Raw genomic sequence first — 26,127 nt, 5'->3', positions numbered from 1 at the left:
GAAAAAAAACGATTCCACGGTAATTTCTACCAAAAGAAGATTGTCCCGGGTGTTTACGGGTTAATAGAGTTGATAATATTATTAATTCAAGTAAATTTTCCCCGTGACATTACAACATTTTCTCCCGAGAACATGTGTGCAGTCCGATGTTTCTTCACTTATCTACTTTTTCAACAATGTGCGACGTTTCGCCTAAGCTCAGCTCACTAATTCTTCCAGTAGGGGATACTGGGGAGACTTGATCCCTTTTCCTTAATTTACCTGAAACTTTAAGAAAAAACACAAAACTAGATCCGATTTCCGTACAAAATGGCAGGTAAACATCTATTGCAAGTTAATACACAACAGAAGGCCTTTAAATTATTGTTAACGTTTTCGAAACTGTGTTTTTATGGAGGCATGTCTTATGATGTATTTTTCATAAATGGGTGACACTTGATCCCCCTTTGAGCACATGGTTTATTTAAAGGGAAAATAATCCCAGAGTCTTCCTATTCATTTTCTTTTCGAGTTTTCTTGTATTTTAGATGAATATGGAGTGTTTGAAATTGTAAGATTTCCTTAATTTTTTAAGGATATGCCGTATTTTCAAAATGGGGAGACTTGATCCCCCTTTTCTTGGTTTGCACTAAAGTTATAATTATCTGACACATTTTATCGTTGAAAAGACTAGAATTCCAAGTAAATAGAGGCTTCTGAATAGAATTTTGTTTTTCACATGTATAATATGTGTGTAATCCTCGAGGGATCAAGTCTCCCCATGTCACTGTTGTGGATACTAAGCTGAAATAATTAAAATATGTTAACAACAGCCTTATTTGGATAAATAAGTTTGAAAGTATTTTATTTAATCTATGTGCTGTAAAATTTTGACACGATTTGGTACAATTTTCACAAAGTTATTGATATTTTTCGGAATCGCCTAAAAGATTTCTGAAGGACTGAAAACAAACCATCATCCGTTAAAAAATAATGCAATGTACAATTGAAATCTCGTGTAGCCAAAACATAATCGTTTGTCCAAAAGTAGTTTTGGGAAAAAATATGCTAGAGGAAAAATGTTTTTGATTCCGAGCAAATATGGGGGGAACAAGTCTCCCCAGGGATCAAGTCTCCTCAGTCTCCCCTGCTGGTGAATAGTGAATAAATTTCCTCTGTTTTACGTAACTCGAGCTCGCACATCTCTGGATGATCATCTCGTCTCCATTGCTGATAAAATGAGGGACTGTGGAGCGGAACGGAGAGGGGCCAGAGAAAGAAATACGCCAGAACTAGACAAAACGGTAATTTATCTGTTCATTTATATACAATTGCCAGCCAGCATATTCGAGGAACTGCTGAAGCAAAAGCGGGATGCTCGGATGCTCGGATGCTGCACTCGTTGTGTGAGGTTTGTTTTGTTTCGAGTTGGATTTATTTGTTCGTTTGATTGTTCACGTTTGAATTATTGAATTCTGTGTGAGTGCAATTTTTCTGCTCTGTTCCGTTCGTCTGTGCCTCCTCCTAGCCCTCACAGTATTACAACGTTTGAATCTGAACAACCAGGATTTGTGTGAGCAATCGAACGAATCAATGGTGATTATTGTTTGTACAGTTTGTTTTTATTGCATCTTGTCGTCGTCGTCATCTCGCTCAATGATTCATTCCGATAGAGATAGGGAGTTTGATAGGGGGATGCTGCTGCTGCTGTTGGTGGAAACTTTTCCATGCGAGTTGAAAGAGCCATTACCGGGTAATAAAAAACGGTAAATATCGGTTGTGAACCGAGGTCACACGGAAATTGCAGTGTGATCATTCCAATAGATGCTGGGAGATGTCAATTGCAAGAACAGATTAGTTATCGAGGGGTAGGTTATTCTCGACGTTATATGCAACGTAATTTACTTGACTTAATTTGAACGCATCACGCAATCCTTCCAAGTTCAAGCTGACTCGTTGAACAACCTCTGGATTAACACTTCTTGAAGGTCTTTCCGGCAATTTGCTTGAAGGTATAACCTTGAGGTCTTCTTACACTGCTCAGTTATTTCTCCCCCATTGCTGTACAAAGCTGTGTACAAATCTCGTTAAGATAATTGAACGCAATTATGCGATTTCCCTTCGGAGATTTGGCACGTGACAGGCGTGGTGCCAAGAATATCACTTAAACAGAGAAGTATTGATAGGATGATAAGATTGTCTAGCAATTCAGTGAAAGTCAGAGAAGCCGTTGGTAAGAGTGTGATAATTTATTGTCCACTATTATCCCAAGTAACATTTTTAAGACCAATTAGTCTTGAGGAGGTTTTGGGAACCGTCATAAAACCTAAAACCTTTTAATTTGGTTTTATGATGAATGTAAGAACCACTTCTAGTCTGTTTGACTTAAAAATGTTTCTTGAGTATGTTCATAAGGCCTCCCGAACAGTTCATGTCAATCTAATTTTTTTTATTTTACTGTATTATAGTTTATAAGGCTTGACCCTCATAATTTCGTTTTTGGAGTGATCACATAGCCATTCCGTACACCGATAAACGCGAATAGATGATCGTATTGATTATCACTTGGCCAAATATCGAGGCAACACAAGCCCCTAATTCTCTTTACTACTCCATCGAACCCATTCATTCGGTTCTCATCGTTTACCGAGCCCCAGCCACCGAAAACGCCTTTCGCTCAGCAGATCATACAAATCAGCGCGCCCCGAAAAGTTCCCACCTTCATTAAACGGATCCTCCCCCGTGGTCGTTCGTCATCGTCATCGTCCCAGCAGCGAGATCTACAGCCAGCAGACCAGACCATCTCATCCAGACAGACATCGAAAATCAGCGGTTTGAATGCCGCCGCACTTTCCACCGACCGCGTCGCCGCACCATCATCGGACGTCTAGCGGCGCTCCCAACATGTACCGACCTAACCTACCAGTCAGTCTCTTGTTGTGTATCTATTATTATTGATCGCAACCGCCCTAATGGCTATGATTGAATATTAATGAGTTCCCAACTGCGATTTGTGTTTTCGGTTTCTTCGAGATTTCATTTTTCGTCAATTTCGTTTACTTTAATGCTAAGATCGTCATCTTTCAGTGGAGGCCGCACGGCACCCCGGCAGCAGTAGTCTAAGGCAGAAGAGCATTGGGGCAGCACGTGTGAAGTTCGTAGTTGGGTGAGAATGTGCTTTTCGAGATTTACACAACTCAGTCAAAACGAGATCGGGGAGGATGGATTATGTTAGGTGATGATGAGTTTAGTGCTCGAATGAATGGCAACATGGTAATAATAATGGTAATAATCAGCATTTTATGCTAGGTAGTTGGGCTAGCGAGCATCTTGTTTTTTTTTTCCTTTTTAACCATGGGGGAAAATTTGCTCAACAGGACGTTTCGAGTAATATGGGAGTCCGTCTTCTACAACAAAAGTTAAAGCCAGGACTACTGTCTGCTCAACCCACTAAATACATTCTCATGATCGCCAAACACTACGTCTCTCCGGAACCACCAAGGATGCTTCAGAGAGGGGCTGCGTAACCTGCAGCAACGAACATCGATGACTCGCTTTGGATGCTAGCCCCGCAAGTTTCACATCGGTGTCCCTCTCCTCATCGCCAGCTCTAGTTCCCGGCTGTCCAACGAAATGAGGCCAAGGACTAGGATCATGAAGCGGAAAAAGCCCCTCGATGATCCCCTCCAACATCTCTGGAGATTGTTCTGTAGAAGCCATTAAGGCCTGTCCATAAACTACGTAGACTCATTTTGGGCAATCTCAGACCCCCCTCCCCCACCGTAGACTTTTGTTCATACAAAATTTTCGAAATTTGTATGGAGTGTAGACTTTGGCGGCCACCCGGGTAGACGTGAATATCATAATCATATCTTGAAACGATCAAATTTTGATGTCATATCTTAATATGATACTGAAGAGATATTCAAAAAGTTGCCAAATATCTACTCAATATCTCATCGTGATATGATTTCATAATTAGTACTTAATTTGATTTTTGGAAAGCCTAGTGCAACCTTCTGTATAAATGTCGAAATTTCCCAACATTGCGCATAAAAACTATTTTAAGTTTTCAACTTTCATTATGCTCCGTCCCCAAATAACGTAACGCTTCAGGAGATAGGGGTTCAATAAATTCCGTAACGCTCCAGGGGAATAGGGAATACAGCCTAGCGTTACGACCCATACAAAAAAGTTGGAGTTATCATACAAAAGCACATTATGGATTCCGCCAGTTCCTAATGAACCAACCACCGAGTTCAAAGATATCGAATTTAGCGTTACACAATAAATAGATGTTCCCTTATGTACACCACAAATTTTACAAACGAGCACTGGGACAAAAAGGAAGTAGAAGTGGCCTTCATTTTCAATAAGCGGGTTTATGGATGCGGTAATTGAACAAAAAAAAACAGAGTATGTGCCGATTACTCTGCTTATAATCGATATTTGCTTTTCTTTAAAAAAGGCATAAAAATATATACTGATTTAATCTGATACATTTCTTAATTATTTCTTATTTTTTTAATTATTTTATTTCACTGTGAGTAAACCAGCAGAGGCTTTCCAATTGAGTCCGATGACAACATGAGCTGGATTTCGATGTCGAGCTTGCATTTGTGGTACGAATCCAATAAATGAATCACCGGACAATTTGGGAACTTTATCGACCCGCTAAGCGAAATACGTCCATTTCGAAAAACGGATCGTTTAATTCTAGATTCAACAAAACATACCGCTGCCGACGACAAGCTTTTTGAGTTTCAACCAACGAATTGCGTACCGATTCTGCATGGGGTATACGAACAGACGACAGTCGTGACGACTACGATCTTCTAAATGTTTCCAAAGCTTTTCTGGGCGACAGTTCACAATAGAGCACGTTCAGTGAAGTACATACTAGATTTACCTTCTCACCATACAAAAATTCAGCTCATTACTACAATCTAGTACTTCACTGATTGCGTCCTATTGGTGGAAATTCGTCCTGTTTTAGGTGAAAAATAAACCAAACATGTTTCTACGCATGTCGTTTTTAAAGTTTGGATCATCAGCTTTGTTAACAATTCATAGAAAGAGCATGATATGTGAAATCATCTAGAGAAAAGTACTCTCTTAGTTTAGGAAAATATGCAAAATAGCTTTAATTCATTTTTATTTTCCATACCATCACGTCACTTTACAAATTTTGGGTGGAAACTGTATTAATATTCTGCAATAGAACATTTATCAACAAAAATACTGCTCATGATCAAAATTAGCTCTTCACATTTCAATCTGCAACATCCAGAATTCGAAAGATCTGAAAATTACTGCTCAAGATCAAAATCAGTTCTTTGACACATTCATCTATAACATCCGAAAATTGTAAGATCTGAAAACTACTATTCAAGATCATAATTAGTTCTTTCACACACTCATCTACAACATGGCGGGACCAAACCAACACAACTACCATGACTCGCAAACACCTTGGAAAACGTAGAAGTTGATGCTCTTGTTACCTTCTATATTCAGATATGAGTCGTAGTGTAGTGGTAACGTCACTGCTCATAAATCACAATGTCATAAGTTCGATTCTGGTCGCGGCCATTTTTCTTTTTTTTACTCTAATCCATCTGTCAGATCATTTTATGATATTGGTTAGATGTGCTACAGCCCAGATCTCCCCAGATATTAGTCTGATCTTATAACATCAAAATGAGATATTATTATGTTCTTCCCCATACTAATTTTTGATCTTATTTTTGATCTTTTATCTCTTATGTCAAACAAACCAATAGCTAATTATGATCTTGAGTACTTCACTGAGGAATATCAAATGATGATATTGTTCTGATTTTTACTTCTACTCGGGCAGACCCCTCCGTCCTTCCTAAGAATCTACGTAGTTTATGTACAGGCCCTTACACCTCTCGTCTTGGCCAGCACGATCCTGTAGGCATCGCCCCACGAATTCGCATTGGTAGGCCTTTTTGCTTGCCCTGATTTCGATCATCAGCGCGACTTTTGCAGCGGCGAATACCACCCATCGTTCGTTTCTCTCTTCCTCAGATCGTGCTCGCTGTATCCACCGCCTAGCCCATAAGCAGGTGCGGCGCAGGTACGCCATCTCTTGAGTCCACTAGTAAGCCGGTGATCTCCCATTTCTAGGATGGGCTCGCCTAGGTATGGTCGCATCACACGCACGTGAGAGCATCGCTACCAGCTCGTCGCCGTCTTCGCCGTCGATGTCTTCCACTTTCAAGGGCTTGTCCTTGGCCTAGTCGTCTCTTCCTCTACCCGCTGCCAGCTGTTGTTGTAGTCAATGCTGTAGCGAACCGCCAGGTGATCGCTGTGAGTGTAGCTATCGTCTACTCTCCAGTTCGAACACTACTTGTTAGGCCAGGACTACAAAAGGTCACGTCAATAATCGACTCCACACCGTTTCAACTTAGGGTACTGTAGGTACCGACATGAGCCAAGTCGAAATCTCGTGTGGCCAGTGTCTCTAGCAGGATCTGACCTAGCCGGTTCGTGAAACGGCTTCCCCAATCCACGGCGCAGGCATTAAAGTCACGCAATATAACCACCGGCCTTCGCCGGCCAGCATCTGCGTGAACATCGAGCAGATCACCACGATAAGACGACGAGGCGCATAACAGCTACAGAAGAAGACCCCGTTTACTTTGGCGACCGCGAAACCCTCATAGGTAGTAGACACCAAATACCCCGTACCTGTCTTCCATATCGTTGCCATTTTTCTGAACCCATCGGCGATTCAATTCCCATTGCCGGCTGGTATGCGTCCGCTATGATGGCTATATCCGTCCTCCACCCAGAAACCGCCTGACAAAGCAGTTGCTAAGTTGCGTCACAGTGGTTCAGGTTCAGCTCCGTTACCTGCACTGTGATTTGTTCACTGTTCACCTTGGACCACCCGTAGGATGCCTGTTGTTAACGGATTTCCCGGTACAGATCATATAAATGGGTAGACTCGTGCAGCCTTGTGCCTTATAGCCTTCGGCGCATTTCATGCACAGTTTGCTCCTGTCAGGGCCTTTGCAGTCGCATGGCTGGTGTTCTGGTTCCAGACACCTAAAGCAAACCTCCGGGGGCTCGTGGAACGTCAAATGGCATACGCACCAGCCTACCTTTATCCTCCCTACTTGTACGGACTTTTTGACGTCCGCCATAGGTAGCTGAACCAAAGCTATCTGTGTCCCTGCCGGCCCCTTCCGTAGCCTAACGGCTGCGACGGCCACCTGCACCTCGCACTGTTGCCACAGTGTCGTGACCAGCTCTTCCGCTTCGGTGACCTTGTCTAGGTCTTTAACCTTCAGGGTCGCCTCTTGTATGAGAGCCCTCACCTCTACTCCTTCGCCAAGGACCTCTTCCGCCAAACTCTTATAGGTGGCGCCCATGCGCCCCTTATCGCGATTCAGCTCCAGGATCATCTCGCCCGTACGAGTACGTCTGATACTGCGCTCGTTGGCTCCCATATCCACGAGTCGCCCCTACGTATTTCAGCGAATATTTACGCGAATCTATCTGTAATACAAGCTGCAAAAAAAATGGTGAGTTGACAACCTGGAAGGAGCTACTTTACTTACTTTCAGTCCTGAGCATCCACGGTGGTGCAGAGGGCCGAGTTGAAAGATCTCAACCCTGGGTGATTGCCAGCCATCGCCTTGACCTATGGCCAGGTCAAATTTCTGTCGAATTGCTTTATTTTGTTGTTGGAGCTGCGCTGCCATGAGCCTCTGGGTCTGCCTCTGCTGCGATGTCCTGGTGGGTTCCAATCTAACGCTTGCTTGTAGATTTCGTGGCTGACGCACCTCCACCTTTGCCCCCGAATGTTTGTCGCAATCGGCTTTTGAAGATGAATATCCACGTTGGAGATCCAATTGTGAGGCCACCATGCACGAATTGAATACCGCAGGAATCTATTGATGAAGACCTGCAGCCGTTGAGTGTTCTCCACTGATACAGACCAAGTTTCACTGGCGTACAGCAGCACAGATTTCACGTTCGAGTTGAAAATTCGAATTCGGTGCCTGTTTTTAAATCCAAAGATTTGGTCTTGTTGATGTTGGTGGGGGTCTCCTGTTAGCCTAGTGGTTAAGCCTATGGATCGCCAATCCGGGGACGGTGGGTTCGATTCACGTTCCGGTCGGGAAAATTTTCTTGACTCCCTAGGCATAGTGTATCATTGCTCTTGCCTCACAATACACAAATTCATACAATGGCAGGCAAAGAAAGCCCTTCAATTAATAACTGTGGAAGTGCTCAAAGAACACTGAGTTGAAGGGAGGCATGTCAAGTGGGGACGTAGAGCCATAAAGAAGGAGAAGAACCTGCAGAGAGACCTCTAGTTGTTCCAGGTACTTTTTCAACGACTCATAAAAAAGTTTTTTTTTTTGTTTCTGCATTGTTTCCTTCAAAATCTTCGTCAGGAATATTCAAATCTCCTTCAGAGGTTATACATATTTTTTTCTGCGAATTGAGAAGGTATTTTAAGTAGTTTATCACAGGTATTCATTCAGGAATCCTTCAAGAGATAACTTCACAAACTGCTTCAGGAATTTTTGTCCAGGAATTGCTCCAGAAAATTATCAAGTTTTTTTTTTCTTGGAATCTCAATCAGGCTATGCTCCAGGGATTTATTTTAAATTCCTCAGGGATTCCTTCAATAATTCTTCCAGTAATTGTTTATGCAATGTTTTGAGAAACTTTCGAAAAACAAACCCGGTAGAATATCTGAAACACTTCATGCAGAAACTTCTGAAGAAATTACAGGAGATACATCTGACCGCAGGAACGATTAAAAAAACCTTGTAGGAATTTCTGCAGGAAGCCCTGAACAAAGTTATTGAAGAATATTTGTAGGAACCCTTTAAAGAGATGCCGAAGGAATCTCTGTAGGATTTTAAAGAAAATGTTTAGAAGAATTAAAAAAAAAATCATGAAAGAACATTGAAACAAATCCCTTACTGGAATTTCTGAGGACCCCCAGAAGATTTCCTCCCTAGAAAATAATGAGGAAGTCTCTTGAGATATTTTGGAAGAAACCCCTGAAGGAATTTCAGCAGGAATCCAAGAAGGAATTTTTGAAAGAGTTCCTGAAGAAATGTCTGGGGAAATCTTTAGTAGATGAATGAACTTCTAGAGAAATATCTGAAAAATCTCAGGAAGATTCTTGAGGAATCCTTGAAGGAATATCTTAAGAACTTCCTTTTTTTTAGGTGGACTTCCTATAAAAAATAATGACTTGCTTGCTGGGAAAATTCCTGAAGGAATCCTTTGACCCTATTTGGATGTTGGGATCAATATAACCCAGATAGGGTCGCTGGACGTGCACTACACCGCCGTGGTGCGAAAAACATAATATCTTAGGAGGATTCAATATTCATGGGGGATTTTCTGAAAGTTTTCCAGGAGCAATCTGCGGACGAATTTTTGAAGGACTTCCTGTATAAATACCTGAAATAAAACGCCCAGTTGAGCTTCTAGATGTTTAGAAAAAAAAACTCTAGAGATATTCCTCAGAGCAGTCCTGTCGAGATTTCTAGGAAATATTGTATAGTAAGTTCTTGAAAGAATCCGTGGCAAAATTCTTAGATTTCGCTCCAAGGAAAAAAGTGTCGAAGATATTTTTGGAAGAAGTCCTGAAGGAACATCTGTATGAACTCTGAGTTTTCTGGATGGATCCCAGAAGAAATTGTTGGACACATTTATGCGCGGGAATTCTCAATGGAATGCCTAGAGCATTTCCCCATCAAATCTTTTGTGGTCTATTTGAAGAAAAGATTTTTAAAAGGATTTTCAGGGAGAAATAACGAAAGAATCTTTGAAAGAATTTTTGTTGAACATCCATACGAAGAGAAGAAAAAAGAATTCTCGGAGAAGTTCTTGAGAATCCTGATAGAATTTCTCAAATAATCCCTGGAAATGGGACTCTGAAAGAAACCTTGGTATATTGGTAGAATCCCTTGAGTAATTTCTGTGGGTATGTTTGGAACAAGTTCATAAGGAACCTCTAGATTGTAGAAGATTTCTTAAAGCATTACTTGAAAAAATCTTATGAAGAATTTCTGAAGGAATTCCCAGGGAAATATTTGAAGGAATTTTTTAAAGAAACTTTGGTAGAATCTCTATGTGGATCTCTATGTGATCTGTGGAAAATTCTTCTTAAAGCTTGTATCCGCAATAATCGGGACACAGAAGTATGGCTGTAGCTCTGTAATGAATCGATACAATTGGCTAAATAATTGACTGAGAACTCTTTGGAGTATGTTTATTATTTGTGTCAAATTTCATAAAAATCGATGCATTACTTTTAACTGTGGATGAAAAACAAACAGACGTGCTTTTAAGCATTTTGTACAATCATGACCAATTTTCATTCGCATGGTAGATGGTTCTTTTACGCTAAAGTTCAAAGTTCTGTGACGAAAATTATGAAATTTCATAAGCAGTTATGATACTTATAGATACTTTCTTGCAAAATTTTATCAACTTTTATCAATTGGTTTGAAAGCCACTGGTGTTGATAGAGGTGAGTATTAGTGAAAATATTTCGTCTTTTTCATGTGCGATGCTTGCCTATTCATAACTTTTGAGTTTTTTTGCTAATTTTCATGAAATTTTCACAGAAGGTAGTTGATTATATGTATATTATGCCTGCAAAATTTGATGATTATTGGTATAGTACTTTCAATAGTACGATCGAAAGAATAAAGGGTAATGACTAATTGCTGTCTGAGGGGCTAAAATCGCCTTCGGACCCAATATATGTTTCGACTGTAAAATTGTTGATAGTGCATCGATTTTTTTGAAATTTTGCCTATGCAACAAATGTAGATTGAAAGGTTTGTGTTCAAAATTTCAGCCATTTCCTTTGACAAATTCGCGCTGAAAAGCAAAACTAGGGGCTGTTAAAATTCAATGGCACACGTTCTACTCTATCATTGCTATAACAAAATGTACTGCACCGATTCACATGAAATTTTGTAGATGAAATTAACCCATCTTAAGATGTTATTAGGCCAAATTTGAGCAATGTTAATGTATCTATTGCAGAGTTGCAGCTGTATTTCTGTGTCCCAATTATTGCGGATACAGGCTTTAAGAAATCCTTGGAGAAAGTTCTGGAAGAATTCTAAACTTTGGATTTTCAGTAAGAATAGCTGATGAATTTCTGAACGAATCCGTGAATGATCTCCTGGTATTATTGAAGTATGGATTTCTGAAGGAACCTATGGGGAAATTTTTGTGGAAACCCATGGAAGTTTTTTAGAGATATTCTTGGATAAATTCCTTAGAGGAAATTTTGTAGGAAATGTAGAAGCAATCCATGGAACATGCTTTAAAATAATTTTCAAAAGAAAGCTATGGAAGACTGTTGAATGGAATTCCTGGGAGTTTTCTAAAGCAATTTATGGGACAATTTCGGAAGGAATCAAAGAGAGGTTTTATAAAGTTCTTAAATTAGTTACTGGGGTAATCTCTTAAACACTTTAGAGAAAATTCTAAAGGAAGCTATGGATGTTCTGAAGATTCCCTGGAACATTTTCTGTAGCATTTCTCAGAGAAATATTCAAAGGTATTTCTGGTACACTTTTTTAAATTCCCTGCAGACTTCTTGAAGGAATCACTGGAGAAATTTCTAAAGATGTCCACTAGGATGTCCCAAAATTGCACATGGTCAAAAAGCTCCTGCAAATGACAGCTAAGGGTGGTAGAAACAAGCTTTTGTATGACGGCAACTTTCAGAAATGACGTTTAGATGTCGCCTCGGCGATACACAGCGTATCAAACAATTGTCCGTACTGCATTTTTTTGGTCAAAATAATTGTTCATTTAAATGTTCACGTCAACCAAAAACGCTGAAATTTTGACCAATCATAAATCATATACACTCCCGATCAAAAGTTTGGGGTCACCCCCTCAAAAACATGTCATTTTTTTAGGCCCATATCTTCGCCAATTTGCGTCCGATTTCAAAACGCTAGGTCTCATTTAAAATATAATAAGTCAAAGAAACTTTGAGAAACTTTTTCAATAAAAAAATGTATGTAAACTTAACCCAAATTTGCCAAATTTTCTAAAAAATGAATATAAACTTACGGCAGTGTCGCTGGAAATTGGGTCGACCAAACTTTAAGATAAGAGCGGTAATATAACCAATTTTCTATTAGCTTTCACCTGCTTTTTACAGAACTAGCTAAAAAATCTAGAAAAAAAGTTATTAAGTAAATTAACTCTTCATGTCATCGACCAAAAGTTTGGGGTCACCCCTCAAAACGATGTATCGGGCAAAGGTTTGGGGTCACTATCGTAAAACACGGAAAAGTGATTTGGGAATACCCACCATTTTAATATTTTTTACAGCATGATATGGATCCAAACTACTTGAGAAAAATTATAAACTACATGTCTTGCAGGTAACTTCTTGATACTGAATTTTTGAATTTACTAAAATTTATCATTTTTTTATATACTATGAATTTTACCCATCATTTAAACTTTAAAGTATCTCAATCTAATGTGAATTTAAAACAATTTCCATGAAAAGACGCGAAATTTTATGAGGAAAAACTTGGCCAAAGATAGCATGGCGTTTTTTCATCCGTTTAAAAGTTATTCACGATTTACTTTTTGATGAAATTTGAATTTTTAGGTATTTGGCATAATGACAAACAGTGTAATGGTCCCTTTAGAAACAAACTTTTGTAAGACGGCAACTTTCAGAAATGACGTTTTCTTATCGAATCTTTTGATAACTTTTTGAAGGAATCGTTCAAAGAATTTCAGAAGTAACCGCTAAAGGATTTCTGGAGAAATTCGCCTGTTAAAAAAGTTTAACCCTGAGGCGAAACATTATTGTTGTGTTTCCATTGCATGTTGCAATAATGCCAAAAATGAAATTCCAATGCTTCGCCTCACTTTGTCCAGGGTATAACACAAGCGTCGGGTCACTTTCCGGTTTTCGACAAAGTTGTTTGGTATATCGTCTTAACTTAAGGTTCCTGCATACATTTCACCATTTTCTGCCCTACAAACTTCAAGCTCGTTGAGCGCCCCCTAGACTTTATCGGTTTCATTGTTTTGGAAGCCTTCGATAAAAAGCTTCTGGGAGTCCAAAACAACTGGCACCAAAACAACGGAACCGGTAAGGTCTAAGGGGAGAGATAAAACCAGGGTTCCTGATTTCCACTTTTCATCTTCTTCCACATTCGAAGACAGTCAGCAGCGAACGGTTGTCGCTTTAGTTCGTGTGTATGCTTGTCAGCGACGATAGCAAACTCCGGCGAACGGTGGGAAGCCACATTTGGAAATTACTCATTCGTCCACATTCGCATCGCAAGCGAATGCAATTCGTGAGTGATGCGATTGATATTGTGCATACGAATTTATGATGTTTTCGAATTAGTTTCTTTGCTAATCTAGCATTTCAACAACAATACAGTAAAAATGTATGCATTACATGCAGAAATTCTCTTCTACTTATGATAATAGCCGCTTCGATCGCTCACCAGCATTCTTCACCATTCGCCATTCATTCATTCGCTTGCGATCCAAACTGCGACAAATGGCAACGAATATTCATGTCAAGCTGAAACGAGACCAGTCAATAGGTAGCTCGATATGGGGCCAAAACGGACCAGCTGCTGATTGGTTGATTTCATGCTATTAGAAAAAAGCAAAAACCATCCGACCGTTCCCGACCGCGTGTGGACAGTGTTGTCAAAGGCGATTGAAAATACGGCCCGCATACATTTTCATTATGGTAAAAGTGCATTATAATAACGAAAGAGAATTATTTTTTTCATTCGTAATAATTAATTAAATGTATTGAAAATTTTAACAAAAAAATCAACATTCGAAAACTGTTATTACGGAGATTAATTTTAAAATACGTTAAGGTATTTTTGTTTTCCAAAGAATTTTGTTAACAAAAATCACTTAGAACTAATCTTTCATTAGTTTTGATTTACGAACACGCTATGGATAATCAATTATGGAAGTTTCCTTCATTTGCCCGTCCCCCTAAACTCATGACAAAATTTATGGGCACTTCTAATTCATGTTTCATCCGTAAAAAAAGCTTGAATCTTGAAGCAACATAAAATGTTTGGCAGCACTAGCCCGAACGACGATCGGAGCGAAACGTAAATAAACAACAAACATTTTGGAAGGAAAGAAGATCAATAAGAAGCCAGTTGTCCGGTCTCGTCTCAGATGTCAAGCAGTTGGCTCATCGCTTCCCACTGGTGATGGGGTTGCGTGTTTGATCACGACGATCCGTTTGCTGCATCTTTTTCGATTCGCTTCAGCAAAGAGGAGTGAATATAAATGGAGTGAGGCGAATATACCGATCCTTGGATAAAACTTGGATTTTTTTTTTCAAATTAAATGTTTTTCATAAAAGCTCATTATGCCCCAAACTTAAAACCTTACTCAAACACAATACACGATTTTAATAAAAAAAAACATTTTCAATGTTTATAGGTTTTTTCGGAGTTCAACGTTCAGCTTATGTCGGTTAAAATTCAAATAAAGTTTACCCAGGGGCGACTCGTCCATATGTCCAACATGTGCATTGCACATGTGGAGCTACACAATAATTGCGTCCTGAATAAAACCCTGAAACCGTTCATAATGAAAATCGCACGACGATTTTTCATACACTTTCAAGAGACACGTGCTTGTAAGCGTGCTACATTTTACGACCACCGTTGCTGCATGTTCATTTTCAGGAGTCGTACCGAACCGACGACCCACCTACTTGCGCACCGTCGCGTCGTCGCGTTGCGGAGTGCTTTTTCTCCGCCGTCTCTCTCATCTCTCACGCAGAGGATTTGTTTGGTTGCATTTCTTTTGTCGCCTGTTCATCTGCAGCATCGTACATGCAGGGTGACGTTTGGATAAGAATACATACGGGCATTTTTGTCATTGTGGTGGTGCATTTTCAGTGCTGAAAAGCGGTCTGACTGTCCATCACCAAAATCGCACCGGTGGTATCGGCGCGGCGGTACTCGCCTGAAACAAACAAAGCCCGAGACAGAGACCACGAATGTAGCACGCTGCTGATATTTTTTTTTCTGCACAAGGCGCATGGCGCATGAGTTTTTGACTATTTTTGATGAATTCAAGGATGGATTTTGTTTAGTATAGTAAAATTAGTAAATTTAAAATCGGTTCAATTGACTGATTTAATAAGTAACCAAGTTGGGCCAATCTTATTTTGAAACCGGCGGGTATTAAAGATAAAATCTTTTATTTTTATTTTTTTCTTATAACTGAGTATCCTTGCAATAATTTCTAGGATACTTTTACAAATGGAGGAATTATTCATGCGAATCCTATGTTCATACATATGTTTGAAAAAGCATCCGATATTTGTTGTCCAATTTGATCTTATGTTTAAGCTGGAACTAAATTGTTAAGAAGAGTGTAACAATGTTCAACAAATAACAAAAACAATAATGTAATAATGATTAAACAATGTTTTGTACAGGCTCAACTAAGTCGGGATGAGAAAACAATATATAAGTCAAAATCATTTATCTGATTCGCTTTGTGTTGAGAAGATGTTCGTAGAATTTGGGCATGTTTTTTCGAGTACAAATTCAAAACCTAAAAACGTGTAAAATATTGTAGTACGGATATTAAAATACATAATTTGAAGGGGTTAGAAGCAAAGGGGTGTAAGTATCAAAAACCCACTTTTGAGTTAATGAGGTTTAAAGTTTTTCACTCAGTTTTCTTCAATTTATTGTAATTTTTCTAATCATCGTAAAAATAATCCTAAAAAAGTTCGGAAAATCGACAAAATGGTCACTAACGAATCTAATACCCTTTGAATCTGGGCCCCTCATTTATATTATCGTCTTTGTAAAATAATCGAACAAAACTGTTGAACATGTAACCGGAAATGTCACGAGTCGCCCCTGAGTTTACCTATTTGTTGAAATTAGACACTTGATTTTGGCAAATTTACTGGATTTGGGGACAACATCCTTGAGTTCACCTCAACTAAAAGAAATTGAATCTAAACCTATTCGCCATACTTATAAGAATGGCGAAACTCACTCAGTAGTAAAGCTAGTTGAACACATATCACAGTCTAAAACAACGATGCATCTCTTCCATAAAATCCACTATGGGAAAATTTTGCCAACTGGTATAAATCTGCGCCGATGATGGATGTGGCAGTGTTAACCTGGTTCACTGTAGCACCAACAACCGTATATTATTATTTGCATCATATTTCAACGATAGCAGCGACTTGTATTTGAGGGAAGCCCAAATAAGAACCCGTACCTACTATTTGCCAAAAGGCGCGGGTGGTAGACTCTTCCACGCTATGATTAAGGAAGACGATATCGAACGATTGAGAAAAAAAAGTGGAAGGCGATTCTCTCCGGATAATGGGGCCACTATAGTTGCTGCCTGCAATTGTAGAAATAAATAAGAAAAAAAGCCCTCTGGAGTCATTGCAACCACTGAAATTGCGCGACCGAGGGACTTCTGCGATCACGGAGAGGTTCTCAACAAAAACCTACAAGACAAAATAAACAATAATCGATTATCGGCTCTGCGCCAATGTGATGATTGCCGTGTTGTTGTGATTCCTCTTGGGTTCTGTTTTTGCGATATGATCCCCCCCTTCTGGAATGATTGTTCCAATCGAAATTGGATTGCTTCATTTCGAGTGGAACACGGTCTGCTGGGGGATTATTCCAGTCTGTGAAACTGTGAGAACTGGTGGCGTCCACTATCTGGCATGTACCTAAATAATAAAACGAAATACCAAACGAAATGATTCATCAGCTTGAACCGGGAGGGATCTGATTTTGCCATCATTCCATAACCGAATTTGATCCCCCACGAAAAGAGTGACAACTCGTGTGAAAATCATTCACTTTCATCTCAACACACCCGTACGGACGGAGTACGCGTACGATTCGATCGGAACGCAAGTTCCAAGAGTTTGATTTGTCACTCTCGGATCGGAAGGCCGCCGCAATTAGGAGGCTACACTGCGCGACACGGTGATGACTGAGAGGCGATTACCGTTCTTCTGATACCCGTTTGTTTTCGTGATTGATCTGGCTTAAAGTGTCTGGCGGGCTTGCTGCTGGGCCCAGTCAGTGACTACTGTGTGCGCCCAACGATGGGAGCCACCTTTTAAGTGGTTCGGTAATTTTAAGGCTTTCGGCTACTGGTTATCGCATCATCCCAATCCCAGCCAACGTAGTGAGGAACAGTCCGGTTTTCTTGTACGGCTTTTGAGGGCCTTCAGTAACGCAGTTTTTTGTTTGGTTTCTTTTCAGGCCATGTCCGGTTTCTTGATGATGCTCACACAGAATGGGAAACTGCTCTACATTTCCGACAATGCGGCCGAGTACCTGGGACACTCGATGGTAAGTAGTGAAGATTTTATTAATTTATTGTACCAGTGCCTCTCCATGTACCGTAAACCGGGGTCAAATTGATCTCCGGGTCGAAATTGATCAGACGTTTTTCCGTTAGATAAAGTATGTTTTAAATAGTTTTCTCACATGTATCGTGTAGTATAGGATTCCTACATCACGATACTTGGAAGGAAACTATGTAAAGTATGCTTGATCTAACTGAAAAACGTCTGATCAATTTCGACCCGGAGATCAATTTGACCCCGGTTTACGGTACTGATAAAATATAACTGAATTCAAAATAACCGAAGATTGAAAAAGATTTCTGTACACCTTCATTTAGACAGATCCCATTTAGGAAAAATGATTTAAGTACATGCCTTCATTTAGATAACGAATTCGATAGTTTTCAGAACAGTTTGGATTACTTTATATTAAGTTTTTTTACCATTTAACCTATTTTTTCAGCTCTTTTGTCCACTAGGGCACTACGTGAGCGATTCCAATTGGCGGCTGCACTTACACTTTGTACAGCGCCTGAATGTATTCTATTATATTCTTATTCTACTATATCGAACTGGTTTTGCTTTTGTGCTGCTTTCACTTTTCTACCCTGTCCTAGAATGATGAGCACGATGATGAAATGAATTGTGGCTGTTGTTCCTTTTCCAGTCCTATTGGGGGTCGTCCATTATGGGTTGCCGTTCGCCGATATCCAATTATCCGGGCCCGTTTGAGCTATGAGAGCTCAGAAGAGGGTCAAGTGCCAGCCGCTCTCGGGAGGAAGAGAAACTGACGAAGTGTCGGGGCTGGGATCGAACCCATGACCATCCGCTTATGAATCGAACGTGTAGCCACTGTGCCACGGGCCCCGGCAATATATTAGGGTTAAGTTCAAGTTTATGGGAAAGAAGTAGCGAGTTGAGTTAGGGGTAATTTAGGGCGTGTTCAAGGGTGAGGATAAAACCTCCTGAGATCCTCCTGAGGATACGCCCCTTAAACACGCTGAAAATCCACTGAAATCTGAAATGGCTCCTAAACCCCCTAAATCACCCCTGTGATGCCTCTGTAACTTCCTGAAACCCCTTTGGAGTCCCTGTAACGCAGCTGAGACCCTGTAAAACCCCGGAAAACACTCATGTAAAGCCTCCGGAATCCCCTCAAAACCCTCTGGAAGCTCAAACATCTTCGGAAGCTTCCGGAAATTCCCCCGGATTCTCTACAACGCGCGTGATACACTCAGAAACCCCCAGAAATGGATATATGTAACAAGAAATCCATTAGAACGTATATATGAAATTTTACAAGTATTTTTCTTAGTTTTCAGAAATCGTGATACATTTTCAAATGAACGCATATTTTTCGTAAGCATTCGTTTAATTTTTCAACAACTGAAACAAACATTGTAAATAATAAAAATAGCACTGTTGCAAATGAAGCCCAGGAGGTAAGAGTCTTAACAGAAACACAATTTGTATTGTCTTCAGCCAGAGGCTGCACAGTGAATCGATGTTTTTGTTCTGATTAATCTACTTTTTAAATCGATGTTGAAGCCCCAGGAAATTATCCCAGGATTCTTTCAGAAATGCTTTCAGCGAATTTGTGAGAAAATCAAAGGATCTTCCAGAAATTTATCCAAAGATTTATGTAAAAAGCTTGCACAGATTCCTTCAGAAAATGTTCCAAAATTTCTTACAGAAATTTTTTTATTTTTTTTATTTTTTTTTTTATCTGTATTAACGAGATTTTTAGCCCTAGGCTAGTTCATCTCGGGACCCACGCTTTACTTCCCTTCCGAAGGAAGAACTCACATTTTGTGAGTTTGTCGGGAGTGGGATTCGATCCCAGGTCCTCGGCGTGATAGTCAAGTGTTCTAACCATCACACCAGATCCGCTCCACTCTTACAGAAATTCTTTTACAGATTGTTATAGAAATTTTAGATTCCTTCAAAAATCATTATGAGATTCCTCCATAAACTTGTTGAAAAATGTCAAGCCAAGGAAATCTTCTATGGATTTCCTCCATAAGTGATCTATGGATTCCCTCAGACATTACTCCAAGAGTTTGGCCTTAAAATCTACCAAGGCTTCTTACCGTAACTCTTCTGGCCATTTTTAGCAGAAATTCTTTCAGAGATTTGTTAAGATATTTCTAAAGAAGTTCCTTCAGACATTACCCTATCCCAAGTAACATTTTAAGTTTTGTTCGGCTCTATAAGTTACAAAATTATACATATTTTACGTCAAAAAAACTGATTGAAATTTTTGTACTGCTGATGACACGAAAACTGCACAATTCTTAAGATTAATTTTAATAAATTGTTGTTACGAAATAAGCTTTGCGGGCAAATCGGCCACAAATATCAAAGGCACACCATAGTTACAAGAACTGGAAGGATGTCATTAACAGTTTAACATTGTTTAAAATCACATTTTCATTGTAATTTAATTTGAAAATAGTAGTTTACGCAACAAGGTGCAGAATGACGATTTTTACAGCACGAGTCGTACATTTATCCGACGAGGCTTGCCGAGTTGGATAATTAAGACGAGTGCTGTAAAAATCGAATTCTTCACCGAGTTGCGTACAACGTTTTTTGCAAGTTACCGCTTGAGGGAAGTTTCAAACAAAACTTTTTCATCAAACTGCATACTGATGCTCATTAGCGTGGGACACAAAAATACATTTTACTCCTGTACACTTTTTGAGTTCCAGTTTGGTCCCATATCAACTGTGCAAAATTTCAAATCGATCGGATAAACTATATTTTAGCGCCAGCCATTTTAAGTTTTCATACGATTTAGTATGGGTAAAACCACTGTTTCAAAGAAAAATCGCCACAGGTTGCCCCTTAACCCCTAAAAATAAATCGACAAATGATTTCTGTTGGAAATTTTACGAGGAATCAACCCTCCGAAGACCGTAAAGCGATCTGAGGCATGTGGAAAAAGTTATTGACTGAAAACCGAATGGCATGCAAACGCTGTTTAACATGTAAGGAATAACAATAAATAATAAAATCTCGTTATTTTATCGATCGGGTGAGGCCTAATAACTTTTTCCACGAACGTCGCATCGGTTTGCTGTCTTCGGAGGTCTGATTCCTAGTGAAGTTTTCTACAGGAATCATTCATCGACTTATTTTTAGGGATCTAGGGGTGACTCCTAGCGATTTTTCTTTGCATGAGTAAAATTTCCCCATAGTAAATCGTATGAAAAACTAAGAATGGCGGGCGCTAAAATATAGTTTTTCCGATCGATCTGAAATTTTGCACAGTTGATATGGGACCAAAATGGAACTCAAAAAGTATACAGGAACTTGAGTTTTTCCAATTTTTGTATTTTCCCATATAAACCGTGTACCAGGCTAATGCTCATAGACATGTTTAAGAAAATCTGATCATAGCAGGTTATACTGTGCAGTTGTCACAATTTTTCAAAACTGCATCCAGAAAGCAACAAGAAGTTGATCAAAACTGAAAACAGTGCTGTAATGGTTCGTTACGCAACGCAAATCAGTGTTGTAATGAACCATTACAGCACTGTTAATTTGGTGTGGGAAAGTAGGCGTTTTCCTGTCAGATATGCGTGAGGTAAAACAGCCTATTACGATGAGAAATTGCAAACAATATTTTTCTTATCACTCTATCATTATGCATCCATGATTCAATTGTTGAACACTGGCATAACCTACGATGTCAGCATGACTGCTAGATTTTTTTCACTTTACCTAACCGTGCATTTCATGGAATTCCAGGAGCGTTTTAGGGATGTTCTAGTGGTGTTCCAGTGGGCTTCAGAAAGATTCCAGTGGATTTCAATGGGTTTCAAGGGCGTTCCAGAGATGTTCAAGAGGAATTCAGAGTGTTAAGGGGGTCCCAGGAGTATTTCAAGGCGTTCCAGGAGGCTCAGGAGCAACCCAAGGGATTTAAGGTTCGTTCCATGAGTGTCCTTGGGAGTTGAGTGGGTCCCATGGGTTTCCAGGAGAGTTTCAGGGGCTTTTAACCCTAAAAGAAATACCTTCATGGCCTCAGTTTCGTCACTTCCCTGAGTGTGTTCCATCAAAGACGAGCTCTGAAAGGGGCCTGGGGTCCGATGGACCCCAGGTATCCCTTTTAGGGTTAAAAGCGTATTTTTCTTCTGTCGTTTTCGCTTCTAATCAAATCTTCTCAGCCATTTTTGCATCTAGTCATGTTTAAAACGATTTCAGTCCACTAGAGCTCTCTTCAAATGTGCGATTCCTTGTCATTCAAATGAATTGTCACTAGCTCGGGCTAGCTGGGCTCCTCTATCCTCTTCTTGGCGTAACGTCCTCACTGGGACAAAGCCTGCTTCTCAGCTTAGTGTTCTATGAGCACTTCCACAGTTTTTAACTGAGAGCTTCCTCTACCAATGACCATTTTGCATGTGTATATCGTGTGGCAGGCACGAAGATACTCTATGCCCAAGGAAGTCAAGGAAATTTCCTTTACGAAAAGATCCTGGACCGACCGGGAATCGAACCCGTCACCCTCAGCATGGTCATGCTGAATACCCGTGCGTTTACCGCCTCGGCTATATGGGCCCTCAAACACGAAAAACCCGGAAAAAAAATCCGCCAGAGTGAAAAAATATCGAATGTCGGGTCAAAGTCAAGTCAAATTTTATCAAATGTTGGACCTTTGTTGGACCCACATCGGGTAACTGTTGTGTCAATGTTGGGTTTGGTGGCCAAAATAAAAACAGGTGAATGATAGGTTGATGTCGGGTTATACGTCATCAATAACGAACAAAGCTTCTACCGTTCAACAATTGGCGAGAACCGTCCAACATTAGGATGAGCTAGCTTAAGGAAGCGTTCAACATTTGAGTTACAGACTTCCCATACAAATGTTCTATTTTCTCTTAGAAAATGGAATTTAAGGGAATACAAATTCAATGGGCAGTATAAGGAATAAGTAGATCTAGACGTTCACTGGATATTTTTCAACTAAAGTGGAATTATGCACGGAAAAACAAACGAAAACCAAAATGCCGGTACTAACCGTTCAACAATTGGCGAATTACCCTAGTTATTGTGTTGGCTTATGCGCATTCAATTTTACCGTGAATATTTTGGTTGCAGGAACATAAAATTTATGTGCTTTGAAAATGGTGAATATTATCATCTTGGGATAAAATAAATCAATTTGGTAATTTAATAAAACTATCTTGAATCTCAAAAAACTCGGCTAAGAAAGAGTTCATTTATGTGAGCATGCTATGGAAATGGCGGCAAACTATCAATGCATTGCTTATTTGGACAAAATAACTATTTTTCATTCACGTAAGCTAATTCTTCAATATGGCGATGACCATAATTAGCGCAAATAAAACAAAAGCAAGTTTACTTTCATGATGACCGCAATAAACCAAGCAGTGTCGTAGTTTCTGCTTTTCCACCGACAGATGTCGTAACAAATTGAACGGATCGCCAGCTGTTGAGAGTTTGAACAGTTTTATTGTGGTAATAATGAATGCCAGAAGGTTTACATATTGGAGAGTTTTGTTTACTCTAGAAATCTGGCTTTATGGATATCTTCAAGTATATTATAAAACATTTCATCAATGGTTTTCATAAAAGTAGTCATAAAACTGTGAGTTTTAATTATTACAGTGATAAAACCCTAATAAGAATCAAACAAAACGTGTGAAAAATTTCAAGTTTAGTCAAATGTTTTTAATAGGTCTTTATATAAGTCATAAACGATCAAAACTTCATTGCATTCGGATCATTGAATCCGGAGATATAACAGCTCAAAATTGACTATCGTATAATTATACCCTTTTCTAGAATCTTTATAACTTCGTGTAGAATTACCCGAAATTTTGTGTAGAATGGCCTGATCTTTTCCAAATTTTGACCACTGATACACAACTAGTTGTTGAACTTACAGTAAAAATTTGAGAATATTTGATTTCCTTTTAGAAAAGTTACAGCGATTTGAACATTTTTTGAAAAGTGAAAATTTTTCCTGTTCCAGTTATTTTGAGTATCCCCTATACATAGAAAAATATCTAAAGGAACACATTAAGATTTCTCATTTGATTCGCAAAAAAAATAAGAAAAGTGATGGAGGAAATTTGCAAGTAATACCAAGGGAAAAATTCTTGAGAAACTTCTGGAGGACTTCCTGAAAAAATCCGTAGAGGAATTTCTAAAGGAATCTTTATAAAACTGTCTGCAGGAGTCGAAGACAAAGGTACTGATGGAATTGAAGAAATCCCTCAATAAATTTCTGAGGGATCCCAGGAGGAGTTTCTAAAGGCATGCTTGTATGAACTCTTCGAGACAACTCAGACAATTTCTAAAGGGATTTGCATACAAAGATCTCTAAACTATTACCTGGACAAATTCCTGATAGAAATCCCGCAAAAACATTAAAAGAAAAACCTGGAGGAATTCTTTAGAAAACCGCTGAACAAAAATAAAAATTTGAATATAACTTTGAAATAATACCTCGAAGAACTGGAGAACCCTCTGTAGATATTCATAGATTTTTTTTGCATCATCCTTGAAAATATAGTAATTTTTGCAGGAAATGTTAAGATAATCTTCGAAATCTAAAAAATCTGAAAAAAAAATCCCTGAAGGTCTTAATAATTCCAAAGCAATGCCTGGAGGAATAACTGGAGGAACTTGTAGAGAAATCCTTGGAGGAGCTACCAGAAAAAATCAGTTGAGATTTTTCTTGAAAAATTCCTAAATAAATGCCCGAGAAAACCTCTGTATAAATGGAGTAATACCTGAAGGAAATTCTGGAGAAATTAAACATGAATTTCAGAAAAAAAAAATCTGAAAAAAATATGCAATTTCTAATGGAAAACCCTAGAAGTATTTCTGAAGGAATCTCCGAATTATTGTGAAAATAATGTCCTAGAATTGCATCTTTTAAGGAAACGCTTGGAGGAATTCCTGGAGAAACCCCTACAAAAATCCTAGAAGAATTTCTTGGGAAATGTCTAAAATATTTTTTGAAGAAATCTCAAAGAAAAACTCTTGCAAAAAAGGCTGACAATATTTCAGGATTGTTTTCCTTAATTCCTGAAAGAATCTCTTGAGGAAAACCTGGAAAATGTTTCTACGTAATCCATGTACAGCAATGCATTTTTAAATGATACTAAGAGGAATTCTAGCTGCGAGAATCTTCTTTCTGTAAACATTCCAAAGTTCGTTTGGTAAATCCTCGGAATTCTCAAAGGGATTACGGTGGTGTTCATTAAGGTAATCCAGGTAAATTTTCATGATATTTCGCGGAGAACTCTTGCAAAATTTATCAATGGAATTTTAGCAAGAATGTTCCTCTCGCGATAAATGCAGAGAAAAAATTCGTCAAATAAGAATAAATGGAGGGGTTTAATTCTTGGCTAGGCGCAATGAAGGTACTTACCTTGGGCACAATAGTGAAGTCATTTCTTTGGTGCGTACCAGCATTGAGTAACCAGCTCTAATTTTAACGTGACAGCACTGATTTTAGTAATCATAGGTTATTTTTAGATGATGACCACCGAAGCCGTCCTTGGAAAGAAACCTCGTGCTCATTCCAATATAATCAAAGAAACTCCAATCGCCGTACGACATCTACCCCTAGTTGCTTAGTTGGCGCATGGGTATCGCCACCCAACTTTATTTATGCAATTATCTATCCGGCTGATCTTATCAGCACTACTGACCATTCATAAACAACATTACCCACATACCTCCTAACAAACCTTTCACATGAGAGGGCTGAGACTTCCCAGTGTGGCTGTGGCAGTATCCGGCAGTGAAACTCCAAACGGGACAGATCGTTTTCCAGCTACTGCATCCGCATCATCGCGCGTCACTCGACGCGTGATGATGACGACGACCAACAACAACGCGGTGGCTTTTCATTCATGTCACGTCGCTAATGAGCACATAAATAAAGTGCGCGCATGGCGCGTGTAATTGATTTCTTTTTTTTTTCCTTTAGTGAAGTGATCCTCTTGGTGAGTGTTGCTGATACATAGTTATCTGCATATCATTGATGTAGTTCGCGCCGGCGGGACTGGACAGCCCTCAAAATCCTCACTTTGGACGTTGTTGGTGTTAGCATCCTTTGAAATCATCAACTATGATCATGAAAAGCAGTGTGCTAGTCGGAGAACTTTTGGCAGTTTGTACGCCAGACTGTTCTGGCGCACTTCCCGGTCCACAGCAAGTTGAAGCCTTTAGCGAGTTGCTTATCATTCTGAACAGGGATATGTACTATATGCTAATGCAGCGCCCAAAACTCTCCGTCATCAGCAATGAACGCTACCGGCGACCTCAAAAGGACAACCTAGAGCAACTAAAGCAACCGGATATCTCCTCAGCATACACATAGAATCTCGAGGCAGCGTTGCCAGGTGAGGGCAAGCTTGAGTACTGGCAGAGTACAGAAAAAGCAGTCGTTAAGGTTGCAGCTGCGAGCATCATCAGGTATGTGGAATAGAGCCGACAAACGGACGTGAGATGATTGAAAGGTGGAAGCAGCACTTCGACGAGCACATGAATAGCGTAGAGAACAAAGGCACGGGTGACCATAGTTGACTACCCAGTCAACCAGTGATCGCATAGAATGTTTAATAAGATGTTAAAGTGGAGGCGATATGCGTGCATTTTACATGCGCCTAAATGGAGGCATGCACTTGGCCTCCACTTTATCATCTTATGCAACATGTTATACGACTACTGGTTGTCTGGGTGTGTCTTAGTGCAGCAGA

At 39.5% G+C, this 26,127-nt stretch overlaps 1 protein-coding gene across 1 annotated transcript in view; it reads left to right on the top strand.

Moving 5' to 3' along the window:
- The window catches only part of LOC109423405 (uncharacterized), a 234,113-nt gene that overhangs the window by 134,867 nt on the left and 73,119 nt on the right, over positions 1-26,127 (top strand). Inside the window, exon 5 of the mRNA XM_062843025.1 lies at positions 17,301-17,390. Coding sequence (XP_062699009.1) covers positions 17,301-17,390 — 90 coding nt within the window. The remainder of the gene's footprint in view (positions 1-17,300; positions 17,391-26,127) is intronic.

Source organism: Aedes albopictus, chromosome 3 (genome assembly GCF_035046485.1).
Source record: "Aedes albopictus strain Foshan chromosome 3, AalbF5, whole genome shotgun sequence".
In the NCBI taxonomy this organism is placed as follows: Eukaryota; Metazoa; Arthropoda; class Insecta; order Diptera; family Culicidae; genus Aedes; species Aedes albopictus.
This window is presented reverse-complemented; position numbering and strand designations above follow the sequence as displayed.